An 18,222-nucleotide genomic window follows, 5' to 3' on the forward strand; every position below is an offset into this window, starting at 1 on the left:
TGAATGACTCTTAATTTACTTGATACAGAAATTTATTTAGAGGGTGAGTTAAAAAATATTGCAACGTACGGAGAGTTTGGTCAAGCCTTCCGCTTTAAAAATTAAAACACATTTGGTAGCCATGGCGTGTAAAAGGAGGCAACACCAGGGGAAATAAGGCTGATGATAAGGGTGTCATAACTTGTGTCATGCTTCACAACACACCAGCTAATCAGACTGACCCCTTCTATTCTGTGTTATGATTGTACCTTGTTAGCCATTTGGAATGAAAATTTGAACTCGACAGGCTTAAATAGGTTAAACTCACACGTTTATGGTATCAAAACTATGAATCTCTGCCAACTAATGAGCAAAATATTGGTATCTATCCTTGTAATGGTCGTTAAGTTATTCACCAACTTTTAAAAAGTACAAAAAGAAAAAAGAGGGTGGCCGATTCTTCTAATTGATGAATGCAATTATTTGTTTCATTCCTCATCTGTGCCTGAACCTTCAGAGCTTGAGCCTTTCTCATGCATGGTGCCATTAGCCACAGGACCCTTCTTTTTTGTATCCTTGTCATCTTCCTCATCTTCACTGTACTCGCTCTCATAATCATCATACTCCTCCTCATTCGCCTCTTCCTCTTCAACTCCATCCTCAACAAGAGGTCCTTCTTCTGAAACATGAACACCACGGGTGCCTGCCCGAGTTCTTTTGAGAATTTTAATCTTCAAGTTTGTCTTTTTATCACAGCCTATCCAGGAGTCACACAAACAGTAACAAGTCAGATTGTAATTCCCTTCCATTGGGGCTGGCAATTTGCCCATCACCAATCTGGAGCCACCTCGAACCTTCTCTACAGCTTTTTTAACCGCTTCACTTGTCTCCTTAACACTTGCTCCTGAAACCTCCATTGTCTCCTGAATTGTTTTTGAAGCAGCAGTTATTGCTGCAGCTTCATCCATGAAGCTCACCTTTTGGGAAAACCACACATTGTTTGAGACAGTATCCGCAAGTAAAAACCAGAAATTTTCTTCCTTGGGTAATGGGAAATGGGGGGCATGGGGAAGAGCACCAGTCAAGCCATTCCCACGCTCGAGTGTTATCCAAGCTTGAACTGTCACAATGTCCCCCTCTTGTATACCCTCTTCACCCTCAGTCTCACATGTAACTTCAATTGTCAAGGACGGCATCATTTCCAATACCATCTCAACATCTTGTACTTCAGCAGGAGAAAATCCAGCTGCTTGATTTAGAAGTTCAGCGCGATCCTCCATGATCATTTCTCGAAGTTCTTGAAATGTTCTCACTTTCTGCAATTGAAAATCAAGAACTCTTAACCAAGAGATCAAATGGAAATAACGAAAAATAAATATGTAAATAAATTGCGGTAGGGGCTTAAGAAAAAGAAAACCTCAAAGGAACTATCTCTGTTTGTTTGAACAGATACTCCCTGCTTAAGTCTAATTAAGGAAAGTCACAAAGATCATTTGAAGCTCCCAAAATGAGCAGAATCTTCCTATATATTTATCATTTTGCACCACTCAAATCCTGTTTTTTAAAGCCCAAGCAGATAGGTGTCTCAAAGTAATCCAAGTTATACAGAACAAGTAAGAATGTTTCCTTTGTAGTTTGTACCGTAAACTAAAGTAGGATTCTAGAATGTATCACCATTTCAAATGCGAAACTTAGATTTAGAAGATTTTATCAAAATTTTGGGCTATATTTAGCCAAGTACAACAAGTATTTAATAGCCAAAAATATATAAAGTGACTGCACCAAAGCTCATTACATTAAATTTCCTACGTAGGCCATCATAGAAATTTGGCTCCTTATTGACAGCTAGAAGGTGAAATGTTAAACAGCAGCATGCATTCTTGCTGACATTTTCTTACTTACCTTGCGAGCTATCCTTTTTATGACAGCCTCACTAAAATGCGGCAGCTGCAAGAAAGATGCAACACCTTCAGTAGATCCTCCAGTTGTCTTTCTTGCACTGAGTGGAACAGCCTGTGTTAAATCAATAAATAACACCAAGCATTAATATGGACTAAAAAACAGGGCAATTCCAGCATATTGGCATCTGTCACCAAGAAAGATAACAAACAATCAAAAATTAAAAATTATTATGGATTTATTTATTATTATCTCATAAAGTAATTTTAGTAAGCAAGAACATTAAAAACCTTAGAAGCTATAATGTTATCGGCTTACGCCAAGAAAATCAAGAGGAATTGAGCAGGATGGAGGGAAGTGTTTGTTCAAAGAAAAAAGGGGAGGACATACAAAGACCAACTTTAATTATTTCAAAAAAAGTATGGAGTTAAATACTGTATTCAGAATTTTAATAGATCATGATAAAAAACTGGCTTATGTATAACTCAAAAACATAGAAATGACTATATGATAACCAGTAGCTAATTTTCCCCAAATAAGCACCTGAATAATACATTGAGAAAGCTCAACAACTCCGACAGCTGGCCTCAGCCATCCATGACCCTGGGCAGTACGAGGTATAACTGCCATCTGGAATAGAGGATACAGAATTAATAACAGAGATTACACATTAAAGCTATACGTAAATGAGAGCAATTTGGACAAAGAAAAGAGCATAAGGGTAGAATAAAATGAGCTAACAGGCTAATGCATGAGAACATGGTACTTATGGGCAACACCCCATAAGTAAACATGCCCATTTTATCTTTCATACAAATCTAATACTTCAATACGATTGCTTGTAGCACTAATTGTTTGCAATAGTTTTTCATTTAGCTTCTTGCACATTAGTCTATAATTTGATTGTATCATTCACACCGGAATCTGTCCTTTTTTGGCCTACTTTTTTAAATTTAATCATATGTTCTTAGCATCTAAAACTGCTAGACAATGCAAGGGGGTGGTTTAGACCTTTCAAATGACATTGGCATGTTGTGCACATAACAACATGAATTCTATTCAACTCATTTAATTAAACAAAGAGTAGTTTATATGAGCCAAATCTTACTGAGGAAAAACACTTATTTACAACTAGTTGTAATCTTGTAATTTGTATATTTATTTTTGTATCTCTAGAATAAAGTATTTGTATCCCTAGAATTAAGGACAATGATAAACAATCCTTCCATCATAGGATCAATTTTTAGGAAGATTTAGTTTCCTAGTTTAATCCCTAGTTAGTTGTATATAAACTAAGGTTCTTATATAATCCTTAATTAGCAGTTTTTCAATATACATTCAGTTTTTACTCTTAGTTTTCCACAATTTTAATTCTAAGTTTTTTACATGGTATCAAAGCTTTAGGCTCTTTTTGGGAAGCAAAATTTTTCAGCCTTCATTGCTAACTTCTATTTTAGGCCTTCATTGCCGAACCCTGTTTAGGCCTTAATTGCCGAACCCTGTTTAGGCCTTCATTGCCGAACCCTGTTAAGGCCTTCGTAGCCATTTTATTTTTCCCTTCTTTAGCCTTCATTGCTAAGAGTCATTTCTAATTATATCTTAAGACTTGTTTCAATTCAAAGAAAGATATCACTACCACCCAATTTGAAGAAGTGTCAACTGGGAAAATCATCGTAGTATTACAGATGTCTCGAAAACAAAGAGAATTGGATAGAGAAGAGATTGAAAAGCTGAGAAAGCTATTGAAAACCCTTGAAAAGCTTACTGTGGTATGTTCCTTGGGTAAGGTCTCTAGTTCAGGTAAAGCTTCTGGTTCTCATGGATTAAATGTCTCGATTAAGTCTATTACGAGTTCTTAGGTCATTGACTCAGGAGCCACAAACTATAAGACATATTCCTCACAAAAATTTAGTACATACACCCTGTGTTCTAATAATAAGAAAATTATTGTTGCAAATGGTTCACTTACTACAGTGGCAGGATTAGGAGATGTTCAAATTAATCCCTCGTTTGTTCTTAAAAACGTTCTTCATATTCCTAGATTGTCTACTAATTTGATATCTGTACAAAAACTTACCAGAAATATGAACTGCAAAGTGATTTTTTATCCCTCTTATTGTGAATTTCAGGACCAGAGTTTGGGGAAGAGGATTGGACTTGCTAAGAAGAAGGCTATACGATCTTGAGACATCAAACAACACAAGTAATATCAAGAATAGTTTACCTTTGTCATTTCTTTTTGAAAAATCTTCCACTAAAGAAAAAATCTGACTTTATCATTTTCTTCTTGGACATCCTTCTTTTGGAACTTTGAGAAACATGTTTCCTTCTTTGTTCAAAGGATTAAACGTCAAAGATTTTCATTGTGATGTTTGTGAACTTGCAAAGCACAGACGTGTATTTTCTAATTAGTAACAAAAGAAGTTCTACTCCTTTTTACTTTATTCATAGTGACATTTGGGCTTCCTCTACAATTCCTAATATTTCTGATGCAAGATGATTTGTTTCATTCATAGATGATTGCACCAAGGTTTCTTGGGTTTTTTTTACTAAAATCCAAATCAGATGTGAATAGTGTATTTTTAAGCTTCCAAAACATGATCCAAAATCAATTTGGAGTGAGAATCAAGAAATTTAGGTCTGATAATGCAAGAGACTATTTCAACCAGAGTCTATCCACCTATTTCCAAAATGAAGGGATTATCCATGAGTCATCTTGTATTAATACTCCACAGTAGAATGGAGTGACAGAGAGGAAAAACAGCCATTTACTAGCCACAACCCGAGCCTTCCCTTTTCAAGCAAATGTACCCAAATCTTACTGGGGGAAAGCTGTTCTCACTACCACACACATTATAAATAGGTTACCTTCAAGGGTTTTGGGATTTAAAACTCCTATAAAACTATTTTCACAATTCTATCTCAACCTCAATACCACAAACAACCTTACACCAAAGATATTTGGTTGCACATCATTTGTTCATGTTCACAGTTTTGTTCATGTTCACAGTCATAATGGGGGAAAGTTGGATCCAAGAGCAATTAAATGTATCTTTGTGAGGTATTAATCAACTCAGAAAGGGTATAAGTGCTATCATCCTCCTACTAAAAAATTCTATGTGTCGCAGATGTCACTTTTGAAGAAAGTAAACCATTTTTTACTCAATCTTATCTTCAGGGGGAGACTTCATTCATGGAAGATAATGATAAAGACTTTTTTTTGCTTGATTTGTCCTCATTTTCAACATTTTCACCCATTAATTCTTCTGAGTTGAAACATGTGCCTACTGAGCCCAAGTCAAACACTGAATTTGAGTCTAAACCCATTCCAAACACAGAAGATGTGACAAAGGATAATATTGTTCTTGATTCTATGAAGGAATTACAAGTGTACTCAAGAAGGAAAGTTCCAGATCCTAAACTAGTGCCAGTCCAAGAACCTGATCCTAACTTCAAAAATGAGGTAACTACAGTTTTTTACTTTGTTTCTCAAAATGAGCATGAATCTCCTAAAACTATAACTAGTGATTATGATTTGCCTATTGACATTAGGAAAGGAACCAAAGAATGTACTAAGCATCCACTATACCCAATCTCTAATCCTGTGTCATTTGAAAAATTCTCACCATCCCACAAAAATTTTCTTGTGAGCCTAAACACTATTTTTGTTCTAACTACATTATCCGAGGCATTATCTAGTGAAAAATGGAGGCAAGCCATGAAAATAGAAATTGAGGCCTTAAAGAAAAATAAGACATGGGCACTGGTAGAGTTGCCTAAAGAAAAAAATCCAGTAGGGTGTAAATGGGTTTTCACTGTAAAATACAAGGCAGATGGTACTGTTGAAAGGTATAAAGCCAGGTTAGTGGCTAACGGCTACATTCAAACCCATGGAGTGGATTATCAGGAAACCTTTGCTCCAATTGCCAAGATGAATACAGTTAGGATTGTGTTATCATTGGTTGCAAATTATAATTGGCAACTTCAACAATTTGATGTAAAGAATGCTTTTTTACATGGTGATCTGGAAGAAGAAATATATATGAAGGTTGCACCAGGATTTGGAGGTCATCTAGAAGCAAACAAAGTATGTAAGCTAAAATAGGCTTTATATGGCCTTACACAGTCTCCTAAGGCCTGGTTCGAGAGATTTACCAAAGTGATGCTAACAATGTGATATAAACAGAGTCAAGGAGATCACACATTGTTTATCAAGCACTCTGATTCAGGAAGAGTCACAGTTCTATTAGTGTATGTTGATGATATAATTGTAATTGGAGATGATGAAAAAGAGAGAATCTTTAAAATAGTGTTTGGCTAGAGAATTTGAGATAAAAGAGCTAGGGAGATTGAAGTACTTCCTAGGAATTGAAGTAGCTCACTCACAGCATGGTATTTTCATCTCACAACAGAAATATGTGATGGATCTTCTGAAGGAAACTAGGAAGCTGGCATGTAAACCTACAAATGCCCCTATAGATCCTAATCATAAAATTGGAGAAGTTAATGAAAATGCTGTTGTAGATGGAGAGATGTATCAAAGATTAGTTGGAAGACTCATTTATCTCTCACATACTAAACCTGATATAGCATATGCTGTGAGTGTGGTAAGTCAATTTATGCATAGTCCTAAAAAAGTGCCCTTACTGGCTGTTTACAGTGTATTGCACTATTTGAAGGCCAATCCTGGGAGAGGTATCTTATTCAAAAGAAATTCGGGACTAGTTCTAGAAGCATATATAAATGCTGATTATGCAGGTTTAGTAACTGATAGAAGATCCACCTCATGCTACTGCACTTTCTTAAGTGGTAATCTTGTGACTTGGAGTAAAAAACAGAATGTGATTGCAAGATCAAGTGCTGAAGCAGAGTTCAGAGCAATGGCTCAAGAAATTTGTGAACTACTATGGTTAAAGATTATCCTAGAAGACTTGAAGATCAAGTGGGATGGACCAATGAGACTCTACTATGATAACAAGTCTGCAATAAGCATTGCACACAATCCTGTGCAACATGATAGAACAAAACACATTGAAGTAGGCCGGCATTTCATAAAGGAGAAACTAGACAGTGGGTTGATTTGTACACCTTATGTATCAACCAAGGGTCAACTTGCAGATGTGTTGACTAAAGGTCTCAGCAGTGCAACATTTCAAGAAATTATTTCCATGCTGGGAATGGAAAACACCTATTCACCAGCTTGAGGGGGAGTGTGGGAAAACACTCATTTACAGCTGGTTGTAATCTTGTAATCTGTATATTTATTTTTGTATCTCTAGAATTAAGTATTTGTATCCCTGGAATTAAGGAAAATGATAGACAATCCCTCAATCATAGGATCAATTTTTAAGAAGATTTAGTTTCCTAGTTTAACCCTTAGTTAGTTGTATAATTCTTAATGAGCAGTTTTTCAATATACATTCAGTTTTTACTCTAAGTTTTCCACATAGTTTTATTTCTGAGTTTCCCACACTTACAATTTCTTATCTTGAAGTATTTAAGGATTTCCATGTATCCATAGAGAGAGTTTTGGCAACATAGTAATTAGATGAAGCACAAACTGCATATTTATCTTTTCACTTGAGAATTGAGTTTGCAAGAAAAAAACTATAGCATATAAGGTGTACAACAGGTTCACAAGATGTGAAATGGTATGAAGACTAGTCCTAGAAGTCTACTCAGAGATGATAGATAGATGCAGATATGACCTTCAGTAGTTCTTCAAGGAGTCGAGGTGCAAGTTCTAGCATGAGCTTAAAATCACCAAGCAGAGCTGGAGATAAGGCTGCTGATTCACGGGTTAATTGTGCCTGAATCAACAACTCAGTCTGGATAAAAAATGAGACAAAAGCAATCATAAAAAACTCCATCAAAAATCATAAAAAAAAAAATACATTCTAAATTCTAAATGCAAATAAACCTCCGTGCATAAATTACCTTCACTATAGCAGGATGCTGTTTCCAAAATTTAGCTTGCTCTTGCTTAATGTTCTTAAGGTCCAGATTCAACTCACTCCTGACTGACATAAACAGCTTCTTGAGAGGTTCATCATCAGTCCTACGAACTGGAATTTCCATATATTCAGCCGCCTTAGTGAAGACTTCCATAACTTTGCTGTAAACGAGGTAAGAAAATAAATCAAATCATTTTGCAAAACAATTATTCAAACAACTCCACAATTGTATACAGTGAAGGGATGAAAAAAATGTGATTCAATTATACATCAAGAAGGTTAATAACTATAGGTATTGCATTTCATAAAGACACTAGAATCAAGGAATTCAGCAATCTCGGAAATGGCACCCCATACATCACTTTTTTTTTAAACCCCTCAATATGCCAATAACTTCACAAGCTCAAGGTAAGACATGGTTATACAAGTATGATATGGAAATGCCTCATTAATACAAGTGCAAATGTAACTAGACATGAAATAAAGAGGGAGGGTTAGCATTATTTCCTAATTATAGCACCCATCCTAAAAAAAAGGAACTCACAAAAGGAAAACAGCTCTTGCTCGCATGGATAACATTAACTGCATTCTTTTTTTTATTACTATCATAGATCATGGAGTGCACGTACATCTGATACCAATTAATTCACTATTGGGGTAGTAATTAGTGATGATAAATATTTTTGAATGAGACAAGTACCTTGGGGCCAAAGAAGGTTTCATGAAGTAATAGTAAGTGGATAGAGTTTGATGCATGACATAGTTTCCGGTATACTTTGATGACCTTGAGAGATATATGACAGCAATCACCAAAGGCAAGAGAATACAAACACCAACAATCCAGAGTAAAAGTATGCCACCAGATGCCCCATCTATGTCTAGCAAGAACTGAGGAAGTGCAATGCCCATTTGGAAACCCTGCGTGAAAAAGATACGGCTTTGTCTTAACTCTTAAAGAGGGCTAATTATATTAATAACTAGAATTAAAATAAACTGCTGCTTGTTCTAGAAGATAAAAGATTAGTTACTTGTCTTCCATCTGGATGACCATATTTCTCAAAATTTTCACGGGATATTGGATCTGTGAGAGCCTGATAAGCCTTGGCTATGTACTCCACAAAATACTTGTGAGCCTCTGAAAAATTAATATAAATGCAATTATTAGTAAGCAAACATTATCATTCAAATGTCTTATTTTTCTTGCTAACCTACAGGTCATATGTGAGATTTCATACAACTGAATAACTAAAACACCTTCAACCTGGATCTGGATTTTTATCTGGATGGTATTGAACAGAAAGTCTCCTATATGCCTTCCTTATTTCAGAGTCTGAAGCTCCAGGCTCTAATCCAAGTATACTGAAAGGCTCAAACACTTGAATCTGAATAAAAAGAAAGAGTGGTTCACTTAGCGTAACTCATAGCCAAGCATCTAGAATTTAGGCATCACAAGAGATAAAACTGAATGATGAAAATAGCAACAGAAGATGGCAACAATTCTAACAGCGGAATAACAGTCAAAGAATACAATATATGATTCATACTCTAACTAAATGTGTTTTTACCTCTTGGCTAATGTTTTTAATGTAATAAACCAGGAATATCATGATGATCCAGAGCAGCACCAGACTCAAATTACTACATGTTGAGAAGTTCGAGATCTGCAAGAAAAACATCAATAATTCGAAACATGAACACAGTCTAGATGGCAACGAAGTACAAAACTCCTCATAAATTGAAAATTAAAGAATAAATTAAAGGGACCACAAAAGGACTGACCCGCTTAAATATGGATTTGCGATACTTCCCTGAGCGAGAGCATTCTGCACACTGGCAATGAATGACCTTCGTTTTTTTGGATGCCGCTCGGCACAACTTCAGTATCGTATAAGGCACTAAAGGCAGTGCCATTATTGTTAAAATAAAAATCGGAAACAATGCATTATTCTCTTCTGAAGCAGCCATGGCGACCTTCTACCTTAAACAAAATTTTAGTCAGTTATTGCACAAATAAAAAAAGCAACTCTAGCATAATCTACATTTCTATGGTCGCACAAAAAAAAAAAAAAAAGAAGAGCTAGTATGATTAATTTTAAATAAAATTACTGCGAAGAAAGCTTAAATTACATAGAAATATTCGTAAATATCATTTTTTTTAATATAATAAAATCAGGCTAGGTCCTGGACCCCAGTTTCAATTATTGGGGGAAATTTGAAAAACCCTAATTATCAACTGATAAAACTGGTAGGTAAAAAATTAAGCCAAAGGAGGAGTAAAGCTGTTCACTGCCAAAGTCGATAAACAACTATTAACTCAAACCTCAAGAAAAAAAAAAAAAGAAAAAACGAAAAACTAAATAAAAAAGAACTGACATCTGAAATTGGAATGAAAATTTAAGAAAGTTGATCTAATTCGGATAAAAAATCTGGCTGCAATTGATCATTCGTGGTTATTAAAAATTCAAAAAAAAGTGGAAGTTTAAAATATCTGCACAAATTCAACAGAAAATGAAAGGGAAAAAAGGAAATTATGTGACCTCGTAAAAAGAATATTCAGACCCCGATCTGCTTCGGAGACGAATGTGTACGATGGCGCCAATCTGAGTACTAAAGAACAAAAAAAAGTGTGCGCGAGAGAGAGCAACGCTCTCGGGTTTTGTAGTTATTTTTTTATCCGAAAACGTATTGTTTTCCCATTTTAGCCTTAAGATAACTCACTATCTGAGGTTATAATTGTCATATTAAACGTTTTTAAGGAATAGAAGTAATGAATATCCCTTCTCTCTCTCAACTATCTCGAGTGTGTTGACTCTCGACAACATCTCAAAGGTGTGCTCTCTTGTATCTCTCCTTGAAGTTTGAACCACACCGAGCCAATCGACGAACAGAAGCTAGCGAGACAAAGCCATGGCGTCACCAACGGAGCCCCAAAGAGTGGTGGCCCCGCCTTCGTTGGCCAAGCCTTTTGCATGTGTGATCTTTCTGTACTGGTCCTATGGCTGTTTCAACTCACTTCTATATTCCCTTTATTTCTAAGAGATCTTTACTCTTTACCTTAATTAATCTGTATTCTCTTCTTCTTTTTTTATTTTACTTAGTTTTAAAATGATAGAATTTGACAAATTCTCTTTAAAAAATAGTACATTTTTTGCTGAATATAATTATTTGAATTTTGGATGTTATTCTGTAAATGTAAGTCTTTGTTATGTACTGTAAATGCTTATAAGAGATTGGTTCTGTTTTGCATAAATTTAAAGTCTTTTCTCTGTATTTATGTAGAGAACACGGTACTGGCTTAAGAAGATATTTGCAAACATTACTAAGAGAAAAAAGAATTGCCCTGTTTTTCGTTTTTTCATGGATATAGGCGATGTGGGTATGGTTTTTTGCGTCTCAGCTTAGCTATTGTTAATCAGTTTAGCCAAGCTTCTTTTGGTTGGAAAGAACTAGATGTCTGACATGATGTATTTTTTTTTTTTTTAGTTACTTATGTCAAACACCTTAATATTCCTAGTGGAGTGGTGGGCACTTTTTGTCTTGGTTTGGCATATGAGCATTTCAAGGTAAAGTTAAATTGATTCAATTGGAGCATCTTCATGTCTATTGAATGTGAATTCTTGCTGGATTACCTCATAAATATATATATATATATATATTTTGTACAAAAGAGGTTGTAGCTGGAGGATAAGAGAAAGGGTTTGCAGGAACTAGGATTTGAGTCCCAAACCTGCTAGATGCTAACTCTTAAGAACTTTAAAAGTATGGTTATCAAGTGTCTAATCATGTTACATCTTGTTACATTTCTGTGATATTCTTCCCATTTGTTCTTCTATTTACGTGCTTGAGGACGTTATAAATCATATATGCTATTTCTCTAGCTTTCTCTAAAGCATATTGATGAATGCAATGACCATTTTTCTTCTGATTTTTCATGTTGTTCCTTGTTATATAATGTTTAAAAGTTACTGTCTGTGAAATAAGAATGTCCTGGTGAATGAATGATCTTGTGGGAAATTGACAAAGATTTACCCGTAATAAAGTGCATATAGGGGATGTAATTTATGCGGTTATCCTGAATGGGTTGGATATGCTTTGGTTGATTGGAGTATTATAATGTATGACTTTGCATATTTTGCTGGATCTGCTAATCAAAATTTTTCCATACTGCAACTTATTTGTGAATTTACATTTTATGATGTTGTTTCACAGGCTAATTTTAACATTTATCATGATACTCTTGTGCAGGAAAAGCCTCACTTATTTCAGTTTGTTCCAATGAGAAACAGGTACTATTGAATTGTTAGCATAAACCATATAAAAATTGTTTTTATTCTCCTCAACCATTTAGTTCTTATGGTAGGTTGACATTTTCTGCTTTCACAAGTAAAGGCAGCCAACAGGCTTCTTAAGACAATCCCATAAAATGGTGAAATGAGAAAGGTTGATGGTATTCCTGTTTTTGGTGCTCAAAACTTGGATATTGCTATAGCTACTAAAGAAGGGATTAAGTGGTGTGTTCTTCAATTCTCTACTTTGTATCAATTGAAAGAGTTTTGTTTATTTTATCGCATAGAGTTTTCTTCTACTTCTCATCTAGGAATGCAAATATGTTAAAATTTTGTTAGTCTATTTGATGCTTGTCTAGCCCACTGTTTCTTCCATCAGGTATACTCCGTACTTCTTTGATAAAAATATGCTGAATAATATTCCCAAAGAGTCTGTTGATCAGCATTTCCATGCTTTAATTCAAACTCGGCAAATGCAATGTCGCCATGATGTAATTGATGATAACTTGGCTGCATTAGTGATTGAAGAAATCGGAGATAGCATGTGGGAGCCTCCAGAGGTACAGGATTTTTCCTCCTAAGTTTTGCATTACATTGAAAGTTAAACGGTAATGATTAAAGCAAATTGACTGTGGGGATTATGAAATATTTCAAGTGTTATGGATTTTGGAGACCTTGTGGGATCAGTGGGATAATGAAATATTAAAAGGTGTTATCAGTCTTTTTTTTACCTTATTTTCAAATTCTGGAACCTTGTGAGAAATAGATATTGTCATCACAGGATTTAGAGTAGTATTTGCAAAAATCATGTGGGACTTTCTCTTCTTTTTTTTTTCCTACTACCATCGCTTGTTATTATACCATAAGGACAATCAAAATAGACTTTCAAGAGAAATAGGAGACAATGTTGGATGCACCTAGTTTCGTATTGTCTTTAACGGTAAAAGTGGGGTTATTATTTGTTTGAATGCAGCGTTGCCCTTATCTCCCAGGTTCAAGTAGTTTTGGATGAGATTGGTCATCCTGCCATACCTTTGAGTGTCATTTCAATGGCTGCTGAGATTTAGCTTCTATATGCTGTTGAGAAAGGTTACGAAAAGCCACTGGCATTCAACCAAAATTTCCTTATATGGTTGATTCATTTGAGAGAACGTAAACCATATATCTTTTTGACTTTCATTGTCATGCATTGATGTTAAGCATTTACAATAGTGATGTATGTTTGCCTTAACTTCTTGAACAACCAAAAATTTTCATTGGAAATAGAATGTGTTTACAGTTTTCCAAATTAACCAGTCATGTTCCTTGGTGAGGTTCTTGAATGGTTAAATAAAGTTAACTTTTCACAAAGCATTGCACTAGTTGCAATCTTTGATCATGTGCTCAGCAGCTGGAAACAGGTCTTGTATATCATTTTCTTGATTGGTAAACTTGTCCTTGTAACTTGTAAGTACATCAGAATTAGGCAGTCAATCCTTTTATATTCGTTTTTTTTTATTTTAATTTTGAAATGTCAAAAATAAATTGGAGCTAGGTCTTATTGTTGCAGTTTTGAAGGAATTTTTTCCCTGTTGCGGGAGTGCTGCTTCTTTTTTTAGAGCCTCTGAGTCAGCCACATGCCTTTCCAACCCTGAAACCGATAGCAGCACTTCAGAGCCCAAATCAGTTGATGATCTTAAAGCTGACAATGGACAGAGACAAGATTTCAGGTTTCCTTTTGGAGATTGGTTTAATCATCCATGGTTGAAACAAGTAGGGAAACCTAATCAGAGATCAGATGCAAGGTGCCCACCATAATGATTGTTCAAATAAATGTCTTTATTATTTCATTCTTGCCTGTTAGACTGATCTTCTTTTGCTCTTTCAGAATGGAAAGCCCATCAAAGGAATGCAGAAAGCAAAACTTTCAAGGTAAACCCTTTCTTCCAAAGGTTACAATGGTTGGCATCTCGACAGTAGATGAACAGATGAGCAAATCTAATTTGAAGAAGACTCTGGCACAGTTGGAGAAGACAGATTAGGGAAATAGCACTGGTAGTGGCATTAACTAGTTAAAAGTTGAAGATTTTTTTGAGATCCACTATTTGTTGCAAATGTAGGTGACCTCTATTCGGGCTTAGCAAAGACAGGTTTGGCACAACGGATTCGAGGAGGAAACAACTGAGAGAGCCTCGTTAACTATGATGCTTATATGGCACGAAGCTATTTATGACCAGAGTAAACTTGTAAACTTAGCAATGTATTTATTTATTTACTATTTATTTATTTTTTGACAAATCTCGTTGCAAGTCTAAGTAGGTAGATGCACCATGTTGCATTCACATAAGGGCTGTATGTAAAGAAATTAGTTAACGGGGTGTAGGTGATCATTTGATTGAGCTTGTAGCATCTGTATGGCTTGTAATTTTGAAAATCGATTCCTTGTATAACAGAATAAGCATTATTACCTTTTCCTCTGAGCTTCACATTGAGCCTGCAATGAAATGTGAAAGTCAAGTTTTTGTTTTGATTTGCACAAACTTTCATGTAAATCCTGAAGCCATTTTTTAGTTTCATTTGATTTTTGGTTAATTATGGAACGCATCTTTTAATAGGGAACTTGTTTCCCAACAAAAATTGTGTTTAGGTAAGATGTGCATTTTCCTTAAATGCGTAGTAAATAATAAAAAAAAAAAAGTGAAATTTTTTTAGCAAATTAAAGCGTTGGAGTTTAAATATTTCTGTTCATCCTTAAAGCGCTCGGGTTTGTGATTTTACTGACTAGTGGTAAATGGCGTTGTTCTAGAATTTTAAGGTTGTGAATCGGATGGCTCTTGTCCACTTAATTTCAAGCATAGAAGATCAAATTATTTGGACAGCTTCTTCTCCATCTGGTGTGTTTTCAGTGAGCTCAGCATATAATTTGATCAATAAGACGAGTGGGGTTGATCATATGTGGAGTCGAATTTGGAAATTGAACTTGCTGCCCAACATTAAATTTTTTATTTGGTTAGTGGCGCATGACAAGATACTTACTAAGGAAGCTTGCCTCAACAGGAGGATTTCAAATGGTAACACTTACTAGTGCCCGCGTTATGATTGTGAGTTTGAAACAGTCTTGCATCTATTGCGAGATTGTAAGCAATCTATTTCTACTAGGTGGTTGATTCACTCTCCTATTGATCACTTTAGTTCTTTATTTTTGCATGATTGGCTCAAGTATAATTTTAACAGGCAAATACGTTTTGGTGGAGAATAATGTGCCTTGGACAATCTGCCCTGGGTTTGTGATCTAGCTTCGAAACAGGTGTGTTTTTTTAGAATGACTTTCAATGGCTCTCTGAGGCCCTTTTTTTTTTTTTTTTTCCCATAGTAGCAAGTGTTGGTGAATTTATGAGATACAGGGTCTTGAAATATGTTGTACTCCAACAAATTAAACATATTGCTTGGAAGGTTCCTCCTCCGACTTAACGTGGATGCTTATGCTATTAACAATCCAGGTAATTTGGTTGTCGGTGGGCTAGTACTGTAATGGTTTTTGGCTTTTGTGGTTTTAACTAAAAAAAATTGTTTGGTAGTATCCTTAAGGCAGAAGAAGTATATGCAATTTTCACTGGTTTGCAAATGGCATGAAAATATGGTTGGAGGAGTAGTTTTGAGATATGATTCTCTTATAGTTGTTGCCAAAAATAAACTAAAAATTTCAGCCAAATGATACTCTATAACGAGTTGTTTTATCTGCTGGAAATTGGTGGTTAGGGATTGACTTTTTCAAGTTATTAATGTTGCTTTGGTATTGAATTATAATTTATTAATTCATTATTGAGTAATTTGATTGTATAATTAAATTATAATTTATTAATTATTTATTTAACAATGTAATAATTGATTATTCAATTAATTATATAAATATAATACTTAATTATTAATGTAATTTCAGGAAAAAAAAATTATATTGTGTAAATGTTGACCAAGCACAAAGTGGTACTTTAAGTTGATGGAAATGCTCATTCCTAATGCTTTATGTTAATACAAGAGGTATGATATGTGCATTACTAGAATTGGCTCTTGTATTATCTAAATGGTTCTAACCCTTCCACTCCACACCTGGTTTATCCCTGTTGCTTGTCACTTGTCAAATTAATAACCCACCAAATACACAAGAAGCAATTACAAGGTAAACTATTGGCCCAAAAACCGTTAAAAGAGGAAGATTATGAAATTTGAGGTAGATTTCTTATGTGTTTGACCAGAGCAAACAGGACAAGGGACAAGGACAACATACAATTACAACCACCCCCAAATGAAATAAAAAAAAAAAAGCCCATAAAACCGGGATCTAAATCTCTTTCCATTGATGATTTGCTCCTCTTTTTGACTCAAAATATTTTTTAGATCATTACTTGATAGGCTTTCTTGCTCATGGACTGGGTCCGCAACAGAGAAATTTTGGTTATGGTGACCACAAACAAGTTGTAATCTATTCCATTTCTGGCAAAGAAAACCTCCATCATATAAATGATGGACAAGGCACATACGAAGGCTAAAAATGTTTCATAGTGTTCTTACTTCTCTCACGTGTCATAATCATAGACAAAAAGAAGAAGATGAAGGAAAAGACGTGCTGACATTGTTGACTTCTCCTTCTTTGCCTTTGGGTGCCCCTCCTCCCTCTTTCTCTCTATCTGTCAAAGCAAACAGGGACTGAGAAAAGGGAGAGGAGATGAACTACAATGAAGGCAAAAAAAATGGTGATAGTGGGGATTATAAGTTGCATACAGATAGTGATCTTTTTGCTTTTTCTAGTCACAATGTAAAGGTCTTCCTGCCAAACCCATAAAAGCTTAAAGCCCCCCCCCCCCCCCTCTCTTCCCCTATATGCATCTTTCCTTCCAATCTTTTCATTCTCCATTTCTTTCACCATCTTCCTTTTTTCCATCAGCTGCCAAACCCACCATGTCAACAAGGTTGCTATGGTTGCATGATCCATGATAAACAACAGTCAAATCATGTATGTCATATCTAGCTCCATAAAAAGGCATATAAAGCTATATTTTCATAGTTTTTTTCTTTTTCATTTTTCAATCTAATCTAAATCCAACTGAAAGTAGACCAAGAGAATTTAGTCAAAGAGTATATAGAGTCTTTGCGCATATAATGATACTTAAAACTCACTACCTATTGTCAATGTCTAATCCTAGTAATGTGCCAAAAATCTGTTCTATTATTAGTTAGAGAAAATGGTAGTCCACTTTTAAATTTCCATTTTCAAATCATAAGTGCTTTATATATTAGAGAACATAGGAAAGAACTAATGAGTAATGAGAAATTTTATCTCCAATTTACAATGTCTTGCAAAGTTCCCATCCTCAACCATTTGAATCAAGTCTACATGTTTTCAAATAAATTTGTTGTTAAAATAGAAGTTAGAAACACTTTATAAAAAATTAAAGCATTATTAGTATATTCATGTAGAAAATTAAGAATAAGGTCAAACAATTGGAAATGAGTTTTTTTTTTTTTTTTTTGATTACTTAAGTAAATGGTAGAAGAATAGAAATAAAAGAAAATTAAATAATAAATGATTCATATAAAAAATAATAATTTAATATGACTCGATATTTAATTTACCTACATCTAAGAATGAAAAAAAATACTAATCGCAAACAATTATAAATACATTAACATTCAATAAATCAAACTATCAAACTTTCAATTAGATGTGATGACATGACCAACTTAGACCAAATTAACCATCAAAATTCTTGTCTCAAACTTAACCCAATCTAGTATACTCAAAAAATTCAAATTTTCAAAATAATAATATATTAAAATATTAACACTTTAAAATTATCATTTTAAAATTTAAGTCAATATTTCAAACAAAAGTTGCCCATAGTCAAATCGAGTTTAAATATAATATTAATAAACACCTTATATATTTGTCCAAATCTTTCTCGACCAATAATTCAAATCTTAAATTTTACTTTGATCCGTCCAAATTTATAAATAGAATAACTTAGACCCTCACAAATAAATTTGTTTTCAAAAAATAAAAAACATTGATTTTTTATTTAATTTGTAGTATATTTGTTTTTATCTTTAATTAAATTTTAAAATATGAA

At 34.5% G+C, this 18,222-nt stretch overlaps 2 protein-coding genes across 21 annotated transcripts; one reads left to right on the forward strand and one right to left on the reverse strand.

Annotated features, from left to right (window-relative positions):
• Nucleotides 1-293: 293 nt before the first annotated feature.
• On the reverse strand, nucleotides 294-10,462 carry LOC111289545 (dnaJ protein ERDJ2A-like). 7 transcript variants are annotated; one of them, XM_022880672.2, is made up of 11 exons: nucleotides 10,370-10,462; nucleotides 9,612-9,803; nucleotides 9,398-9,493; nucleotides 9,094-9,214; nucleotides 8,861-8,967; nucleotides 8,533-8,750; nucleotides 7,816-7,993; nucleotides 7,587-7,706; nucleotides 2,422-2,508; nucleotides 1,882-1,992; nucleotides 294-1,295 (listed from the first exon to the last, which is right to left on the reverse strand). In XM_022880672.2, exons 2-11 carry the CDS (start codon nucleotides 9,795-9,797, stop codon nucleotides 468-470), a joined length of 2,052 nt encoding a protein of 683 aa, XP_022736407.2. In that variant the 5' UTR covers nucleotides 9,798-9,803; nucleotides 10,370-10,462; the 3' UTR covers nucleotides 294-467. The 7 variants fall into 7 exon arrangements, with proteins under 7 accessions (XP_022736407.2, XP_089624025.1, XP_022736405.2 ...); XM_089767899.1 differs by having other exon boundaries at nucleotides 7,587-7,688; nucleotides 9,612-9,806; XM_022880670.2 differs by having other exon boundaries at nucleotides 9,612-9,806.
• Nucleotides 10,463-10,595: 133 nt separating this feature from the next.
• Nucleotides 10,596-14,627, forward strand: LOC111290460 (uncharacterized). Of its 14 annotated transcripts, XM_089767911.1 has the most exons (7): nucleotides 10,622-10,816; nucleotides 11,112-11,208; nucleotides 11,316-11,395; nucleotides 12,078-12,118; nucleotides 12,193-12,678; nucleotides 13,668-13,902; nucleotides 13,986-14,627. In XM_089767911.1, the coding sequence occupies exons 1-5, from the start codon at nucleotides 10,802-10,804 to the stop codon at nucleotides 12,239-12,241; spliced, it is 282 nt and encodes a 93-aa protein (XP_089624037.1). In that variant the 5' UTR covers nucleotides 10,622-10,801; the 3' UTR covers nucleotides 12,242-12,678; nucleotides 13,668-13,902; nucleotides 13,986-14,627. The 14 variants fall into 14 exon arrangements, with proteins under 14 accessions (XP_089624030.1, XP_089624033.1, XP_089624034.1 ...); XM_089767904.1 differs by lacking the exons at nucleotides 13,668-13,902; nucleotides 13,986-14,627 and having other exon boundaries at nucleotides 10,596-10,799; nucleotides 12,181-12,343; nucleotides 12,498-12,635; XM_089767907.1 differs by lacking the exons at nucleotides 13,668-13,902; nucleotides 13,986-14,627 and having other exon boundaries at nucleotides 10,596-10,799; nucleotides 12,222-12,343; nucleotides 12,498-12,635.
• Nucleotides 14,628-18,222: the final 3,595 nt, after the last annotated feature.

Source organism: Durio zibethinus, chromosome 11, assembly GCF_047325235.1.
Source record: "Durio zibethinus cultivar Kanyao isolate XHJ-2024 chromosome 11, ASM4732523v1, whole genome shotgun sequence".
Classification (NCBI taxonomy): Eukaryota; Viridiplantae; Streptophyta; class Magnoliopsida; order Malvales; family Malvaceae; genus Durio; species Durio zibethinus.

What these genes read in the sequence shown, in the direction of transcription:
- LOC111289545 (XM_022880672.2), bottom strand. Translation starts at nt 9,797, where the DNA reads ATGGCTGCTTCAGAAGAGAATAATGCATTGTTTCCGATTTTTATTTTA. An exon ending in GCAAATCCATATTTAAGCGG is followed by an intron (nt 9,494 to 9,611) that starts GTCAGTCCTTTT and finishes TTTTTCTTGCAG; the next exon opens with ATCTCGAACTTCTCAACATG. An exon ending in GTCATCCAGATGGAAGACAA is followed by an intron (nt 8,751 to 8,860) that starts GTAACTAATCTT and finishes TTTTTCACGCAG; the next exon opens with GGTTTCCAAATGGGCATTGC.
- LOC111290460 (XM_089767904.1), top strand. Translation starts at nt 10,740, where the DNA reads ATGGCGTCACCAACGGAGCCCCAAAGAGTGGTGGCCCCGCCTTCGTTG. An exon ending in CATGGATATAGGCGATGTGG is followed by an intron (nt 11,209 to 11,315) that starts GTATGGTTTTTT and finishes TTTTTTTTTTAG; the next exon opens with TTACTTATGTCAAACACCTT. An exon ending in TTTGTTCCAATGAGAAACAG is followed by an intron (nt 12,119 to 12,180) that starts GTACTATTGAAT and finishes TCAACCATTTAG; the next exon opens with TTCTTATGGTAGGTTGACAT.